General features: G+C 39.3%; 1 protein-coding gene across 2 annotated transcripts in view; it reads right to left on the bottom strand.

Moving 5' to 3' along the window:
- ISOC1 (isochorismatase domain containing 1) overlaps positions 1-8,343 on the bottom strand; it is a 135,755-nt gene that overhangs the window by 112,147 nt on the left and 15,265 nt on the right. The window contains exon 5 of one of the 2 annotated variants that reach the window (XM_049649120.1): positions 5,974-7,090. The exons of the other annotated variant lie outside the window; for it this stretch is intronic. Coding sequence (XP_049505077.1) covers positions 6,944-7,090 — 147 coding nt within the window. The 3' untranslated portion in view covers positions 5,974-6,943. Of the gene's footprint in view, positions 1-5,973; positions 7,091-8,343 lie in introns of those variants that run through there. 2 annotated transcript variants of the gene reach the window in all.

Here is an 8,343-nt window from a genome sequence, read left to right as displayed (position 1 = left end):
CCCCCCCCCCCCTGCCCTGCAGCACACACCCTCTATCTGTGGGCAGATATGGTCTGTCTTTCAGTGCCTTATGCTCCCACAAGTCTCGCTGGTGTGTCATGTCTTTAAGGCCCTGAATGCTTCTACCCCGGCCACTTCTCAATGTTGTTTATGGAACTGGTCACCTTCAGAGAGGGGCTAACCACTCCTTTTGGACTAAGAACAGTCTTGCTTGGGAGTGCCTGGGTGGCTCAGTCTATTAAGTGCCCAACTTCGGCTCAGGTCATGATCTCATGGTCCACGAGTTCAAACCCCACATCAGGTTCTGTGCTGACAGCTTGGAGCCTGGAGCCTGCTTCAGATTCTCTCTCTCTCTGTCCCTCCCCCACTCATACTTTGTCTCTCTCAAAAATAAACGTAAAAAAAAAAGTCTCTGAGACACTTTAGCTTCTGAGTAACATGAAATCCCAAGCTTGACAATAATTTTAGCTTGAAAACTCATGCTTATAGGTTATGAAAGCAAATTATTTGATTATAATTCCTCAGAATACTGAGATTGGTCATTAAGGCAAACAAAAACACCCAAGTGTTATAGGGTATGGGCATTCCCATTACTCACCATTCTATTAAGTTCTTATGCTATTTTTGGTCCTAATCATTCAAGTCTCTAAAGACTTTCTATTTCACAGATCTTCAAGACTGAAAACACTCAAAGGTTTAAGAGACGGATTCAGTCTTCGGTAAGTATATTTTGTCATTAAAATAAGCAGAAATTAAATTTGTCAGAGCAAACATTCACCAGAAAAAAAGCTATTTATTTGAAAGTTCTGAACACAGAGGTTGGAGGAGTCGATAAACAGTATCTAGCTAAGAAAACTGCATTTTTGAATGCAAATGTGAAGCAATTTAATGAACCTTCAAAGGAAGTTTAAAGAGAGCACGATGGTTGACATTTAGTGAAATTTTCATGTTTCTCAAGGAGCTCTCTACAGAAATTAAATATTTAAAGTAAAAGGGGAAGTCTGCAAAACAAAAATCAAGCTATTTATAGCAAATCTCAGACAGCAAAAAAGGTTACCTATATAAGAAAAAACTTGAGGGTGCCTGGGTGGCTGAGTAGATTGAGCGTCTGACTTCGGCTCAGGTCATGATCTCACAGTTTGTGGGTTCGAGCCCTGCTTCAGGCTCTATGCTGACAGCTCCGAGGCTGCTTCAGATTCTGTGTCTCCTGCTCTCTCTCTGCCCCTCCCCCACTCATGCTCTATCTCCCTGCCTCAAAATAAATAAATACTAAAGAAATTTTTAAAAAAGAAAAAAACTTGGGAATCAAGAACACCTATTTGTCACTCATGCTTTAAGCATTATTATGGCTTGCTCTTAGAGGTCTCCTTAGCACCTAGCAGGATAGCAAGAGGGCACACAGCAAAAAGCTATCTAAATTCCAATCAAAATCTCCACCTCTCCACTTCTAACCAGTTCAATGGCCTTGGGCAAGTTACTTAGTCACTCAGTTCTTCAGTTACATCATAGGGATATGAGGACTGAGTTCATAGACACAAAGCATTTTGGTATACCTGACACATTTCCTAAGATGATGGGAACTCAAACACATATTCGATTTAATTCACTTTCAAAATGTGCAGCATAGAATTTACAACTGTAATGAACTTTACTCACGATGGAGTGTAGTCCATTCTCTTCATTGTGCAGATGAGAAATTTGCTTCAGGTGCCAGAGCTATTAATGATGAAGCCAGGTGTGACCTCTCAATGCATTACATAACAAGCAGCTACTTTTCCAGTAAGAAAACTCCCCATTCTTCTTTTTCCTGCCAATGCCCTTCACTGACAACCCCGACCTTTTTTTTTTCCCACATGTGAGAAGGGTAGGTGATGAACACATGCACACACAATGTTGTGAAGAAACGATGTTGTCTATCTGCATGAACAAATTGATGAAATCGAATACTGACATCCTAAGATATTTGGTTCTGCCGAATTCTCTAAAAGAATAAAGCACTTACTTATTGGCACACGAGCTATATGACCAAGTAACTACTAACATTTGAGTAGCAGCCAACAATTTTCATGGGTGTTCTTCACAGGTATCATGCATTCTTTCCAGGGTCTTAGTCTCTGGGACAAAAAAAAAAACCCTGCACATTTCCAACCTGTAGTTTACAAAGCATTCCACACTTTCAGCTGAGGCTGCCAAAGAGCCTATTCTGAAAGCACAATATGCATTTTCCAAAAGCCCAATTCAGAGCCACATGTGTTCAGTATACGTCAACAGTGAGTACTTGTGTATTAACTGTAGGTTCTGAGACACATCCCCTTTCATTTCTTGCATTTAGTGCCTGAAGAGGGAGGAACAATTTAACAAGGAAACAGCTGCGAGAACAATGAATAAATCTAAAGCCTAGTGACTTTTAGAGTATGGTAGTAAAATGTACTGTGCAACTAACAATTATATCAAGAAATGAAGCCTCCTATGACAAGTGTGCTCTAACTTGACTTGCTGTGCACTCAAGAATACAAAAAGCCAACGAGGACAATGAAAAAGCACAGTATTAATATGACGGGCTAGAAGACGTACATTTTTCCTTCCTGCCCCACTTTTCTGGAAACACATAAATAGGAGCTAACTGGAATATAAAATAAAAACATTATTTTATTCTCTTGATAACATCCCACTTATTTCCTTCCTTTCTTCATATAAACATGATTACACATTAAAATAAGATAAAATAAAATCAAGAATTATTAGTTTCCTATTGTTGTGTAACCAACAGTCACAAGTTTAGTGACTTAAAACAAGAAAACGTATTACCTCACAGTTCTGTAGATCAGAAGTCTGGGCACATGATGGCTGCATTCCCTGCTCAGGATCTCCCAAGGCAGAAATCAAGGTGTCAGCAGGACCTCATTCTTGTCTGGAGCTCCTGGAGGAAAATCTTCTTCCAAATCGTACTCACGTTGTTGACTGAATTCAGCTCTTTTGGCTTGCATAACGTGAGTCCCTGTTCCTTTGCCAGCCACCTGCATTTTGAGGCTTGTGATCCCCTCATCTTCAAAGTCAGCAGCCGACTCTCTCTGGGGAATCCCTTGCACACTCTTTTGTCAGGAAGAGCCAAGTCCTTTTTAAGATCTCCTCTGAATAGATACAAGCCACAAAACCCAGCCTCCCTCTATTGAGGGGCACTGATTTGGGGCACCTGGGTTGTTCAGTCAGTTAAACGTCCGACTTCCGGCTCAGGTCATGATGTGGCGGTTTGTGATTTTGAGCCCCGAGTAGGGCTTTGTGCTGACAGCTCAGAGCCAGGAGCCTGCTTCGGATTCTGTGTCTCCCTCTCTCTCTGTCCCTTCCCGTTCATGCTCTCTTTCCCTCTCAAAACTAAACATTAAAAAACTTAAAAGAATAAAAGATGCACTGATTTGAAACTTGAATCACCTGAGCAAAACCCTTTAACACCATACTGACCTTGGGTGTTTAACTGCCTGCCTGGGAGAAGGGGCCTCTGCGTGTTCCCACACCAAAGTGGGAACTCTGGGCGCCATTTCAGAATTTTGTTTCCTACAGCCGGCAAATCAGGAGTATACTCTACTCAACAGGAATTAACAGGTTATTTTTACTTAAACACCATTTTGGATTTCAATCTCTTCTAAAAACAAACTTTCTTGTTATCTGTTCAGACCTAAAAGAAAAAGAAAAGCAATGTGGAAGAATTCTAAAAGCCAATTTCAATTATTTGGAAAATCCATTGCAATCTCATCTAAGTAATTGATATTTCTCATTACGGTAGCCTAGTGATTTTTAAATTCTTTTTAATCAAAGGTTAGACGTTGACAAAAATGCTCCACGGAGGATTAAGGAAACATTAATGATGTGCAAATATTGATGTGTAGTTACTTGACAATGAAAATAATTTTACATTATTGGCCATCCTCCCGAATTAGTGAGAAAGCCACCTGGAGAGAACACTAGATTGAAGACTGCAGCACAAGAAAAGCTGTAAGCATGGGAGTATCCCATTAGCTCTGCTAAGTAAAGGGTGTGTTTTATAGACTGTAACATGTATCCCTTTTATTGTTTTTCCCCTCTCCTTCCAAACATCTTTATAGCATTAACCACTCATGTCAGGAAGCACAAGATGATGTGTTAAACGAAACCTGGTTCCCATTCTACTATGCCTTTAGCCATCTATGCATCTTTAGAAAAGCCATTTATCTCTAGGCCTCATTTGTAACATAAAACCATTTTAGAATTTTTTCTTAATTTTAATGTTTATTTATTTTTGACAGACAGACACAGAGAGAGAGACAGAGCATGAGCGGGGGAGGGGCAGAGAGAGAGGGAGACAGAATCTGAAGCAGGCTCCAGATCATGACCTGAGCTGAAGGTGGACATTTAACCGACTGAGCCACCCAGGTGCCCCAAACCATTTTAGAATTTTAGAGCTAAAATGGGCCTTTGAGATCACAATCTTCATAGTTTCAGCCAGCTCTAGTCAAATTTATCCAAACACCAACTTTTAAAAAGGGAAAATTTTCCAATTAGAGAAATGTGATATTTAAATTGATATAGCAGGTTATTTACTTTCCTGGTTGGAGAAGGTTATCACTTTTATTACTTTTAATTTTAAAGTTCTGCAGATATTTTCACATTGTGATAAATGAAGCATCTTAATCCTTCTCCTAACCCCCTTACAGTTCAATACACTGAACTATGGTTCTGCTTATGTTCTCAACTTCATTATTTACAGCAGTTAAAACAATATTGTTATCCTACAAAACTGTAGACACTTCCAAATTCAAAGCCTAATGTGTTAAAATCAGTTCAATCTTCCCAGAATAATAAGGCCGTGTGACCTTGTTTTGGATGATCTGCAAGAAAGAAGGGACAAGCCAGATTCACAATTACTCTGAACTTCTGTTTATTGACATTCCTGAACCTTTGACATAACCTATTTCAATTTACATTTACAGAGAGGCTATGATACATCTGATTTTGTATCGGACCAGAAATTTCCCACGGGCATCTTTTTATCCTCAGCACATAGTATGGTGATTAGAACTTAGCAGGTTCTCAAAATACATTTTTAGAATGAGTCTAGAAACTGCATAGGTCCTGCTTTCAAAGAGCTGACAATCTAGTGAGAAAGATGGATTTTAGCCCAGTGACACCCAGTTCAGGCTTCTAACCTACAGAACGGTAGGAATATTAAGTTTGTGTTGTGTTAAGCCACTAAATTTGTGGTAATCTGTTATGGTAGCCATAGGAAACTAACTTGGGGATCAGGGAATTAGTTTCAGCTCTGACAAGGCTTCACTGTGGTGGTATTTCGGGAAAAACAAAGGGCCTGGGCGGGGGGGGGAACAAGAGGCGGGGAAACAGGTGTTGTTGATTAAATCCTTGCTCTGAGCAGCACTGGTGCAAAGTGGCCTTTTATGTGGAAATGCAAAATGTCAAGCCCTACCCCACACCTACTGAACCAGAGTAAGCAGTTTAACAAGATCCCCAGGTGAACTGCATTCTTATTAAAGTTTGAAAAGCACTACGTTGAAGTTATTAAAAACTATTTTAGAATGTGCAGAAATCTTTGATTCTTCTTTTTTGAAACCCAAATTTGCTGGGGGAAAAAATACTCAACCACACCCACAACAAGACAGCTGGCTGCTGTCTGTTACAATGACAAAAGAAATATAAACAATTCAATTACTCTTAAATAATGAAAAGGCCCTTCAGTAAAATCCATTTGCCCCACCTGCAAAGGATTTTCCTTTGACAACTCCCTTTGGTTGAGAGATTTTAAATGTCAAAAGTTTTACACCTTTAAATAAATACTCGAATGCCTGGTATAGTACTCATAGAGCTATATTGTGGGGAACAAAATAATTTCATTCACATAATACATTTTCTTTAATTACTTTAATATAAAAGACAGCAATGTTCCATATTTCACATAATATAAAAAAAAGTTTTAAAACCCTCTAGTAAGTTTTTAAAGAAAATAAATTTATTGAAGAGTAGCAATGACTACAAAATTAATACTACCAAATCATTACTCAAGCCTTTGCATTAATTGTAATATTTGGAGGGTAGGAAGAGAAAATATCAAATAAGAATATGGACACTGAAAAACTCGATTTTACCCAGGCTTTAACTCTTTGCTAAATCTGGTGCATATTAGAATATGTATTCAAGATTGCTGTAAACACATTCAGCCAAAGTCAGCTCGTCACTAATTATACAGTATTGTAAATCATTCCATTTACAAAATTAAAATAAACAACGGCCCAATGAGTCTTTCTAGGTAAAATATCCCAGTAAAAAAAAGAACATTAACAGAATTTGTGATGATGACTAGAACAAGAAAATTAGCATACTCAAGAAAGAAACATAATTATTCAATATAATTTTGTTTGGTTAGATCAATGCAACTCACTCAAGTAAGATGACTGCATTGTGAAGGAAAGGGGTAACATGATCCAAAGGCCTGTTTTAAGTTCTCACCTAATAATCTTCTTTCAATCAACCTGTAAAGTAAAAGCACAGAATCCATACTACAACATAGATTTGAATGATACTACAAAAGTCAAACCATGATCGGCATATTTTTCTTTACAGTGCACAATTTAAGAAAACGTCACAAGAGTATTCACTTTAGAAAATAATGATCTGTGGTACAGTAAAGACAAAACAGGCACCTCCATTATAATTTTTAATAAATAAAAGCACATTAAACAAAAACAAAAAGAAAAGGAATAAAGCAGCACCTGAAGCCTTCAACACTGTAACTAAATGCTGGTACCCGAAGGGTCTAACTGCTTACGTTTTACTAAGAGGCGCAAAAGAAGAGCCAATTTTTGACTTGAACGTTTTAATTCTAGTAGAGGCAAGAGCTTGTCTGGGCTTACAGTCCTGTCACCTGATGCCGAGGAAGAGACCAGTCCTTCAAACGTCCTTATACTTTGGAAAGCAGGCCTGACTCTGGGGCGCTCGCCTTAATTAAATTCTGAATTTCCTTGAATTTTGGATGGTCTTTATCTGCCACCAGCTGTAGCAGAACAGCCTCACTGGTCGTCACTATGATCCCAGTTCGAGCAAGACGCTTAAAAGAAAAAAAAGATAAGGACAAATCAAGAACTAAGCATGACAATGAACAGTATATTACAGAAGCAAAAGCAAGGGTAGTACACAGTTAATTAGCCATGTAAAGCCATGGTCCTTAGTCATACCATCAAATTCACTCATGGAGACAAACCAGAAACCCATTATGATTATTCTCTATATTAGTAATACGGACAAGAAATAAGCAGAAGAAAACACATAGCTAATATTATGATTTATATGTACCAGGGAGGAAAGGAAATCAAGACTATGAATGCACAACAATGATTTTTATTTTTTCTCTATTTCCAAACATGTGACCTACAGCATGTGTGTCCTTCCTGTAAGTAAGAAATGACCAGTGGTAGAACACCTTCAAGTGAGGGCACCTGTGTGGCTCAATCAGTTGGGTGTCCAACTTCGGCTCAGGGCATGATCTCACGGTTCATGAGTTCGAGGCCCACATCGGGCTCTGTGCTGACAGCTCAGAGCCTGGAGCCTGCTCCGGATTCTGTGTCTCCCTCTCTCTCTGCCCCTCTCCCACTCACGCTCCGCCCCTCTCTCTTTCTCAAAAATAGATAAATATTAACAAAAAGAAATTTAGAAAATAAAAAAAAAAAAAGAAGACCTCCAAGCAAGGTCTAGGAATGTGCCCCTGGGATGATGATAACAGAACCACCACCACTGCCACCATCATAAACTTCAGAATTACTAAACACGAGTATAAAATTTAAGGCTGTCTAAAGTTTCACTGACAGGTCAATGAATGTCCTGGCCAAATTGCCCCAGGGGAACCATAATAAAGAACCAAGGACAGAAATCTCAAGGAGGGAAGGAAGAGGGCAAAGAAGACAAAGTCGAGAACAAGGCAAAGAGTGATTGAGAACTGAATGAGAATTCTAGAGTAGAGAGGTACTCTTAGATGTCTCTTATCAGAAACTACAGGGAAAAATCTGGCCAACTGCTATCCCGAGAAACATCTACTAAAAGAACCATGGAAGACAGGTGGTTAGAAATAATTCCTAGGCAGGTCAGAAGAAAAGACCTAGATCAGTCACTCCTCATAAAGAAGGAGTCCCATGAAGAGCCAGGACATCCTTGCAGAGTGAAGGTTAATCCTTCAGATGACTGTAGATGCACCTGCCCAATTTTCCCACGGGCAGAGCAACCCCTTCCTTTTTAACCCCAAGGACGCAGCAGGGAGTAGGAGCCATAGCCTACTCTTCAGAAAGCAAGCTTGGACTCAACAGCCAG

Source organism: Panthera uncia (assembly GCF_023721935.1).
Source record: "Panthera uncia isolate 11264 chromosome A1 unlocalized genomic scaffold, Puncia_PCG_1.0 HiC_scaffold_17, whole genome shotgun sequence".
Taxonomy (NCBI): domain Eukaryota; kingdom Metazoa; phylum Chordata; class Mammalia; order Carnivora; family Felidae; genus Panthera; species Panthera uncia.
This window is presented reverse-complemented; position numbering and strand designations above follow the sequence as displayed.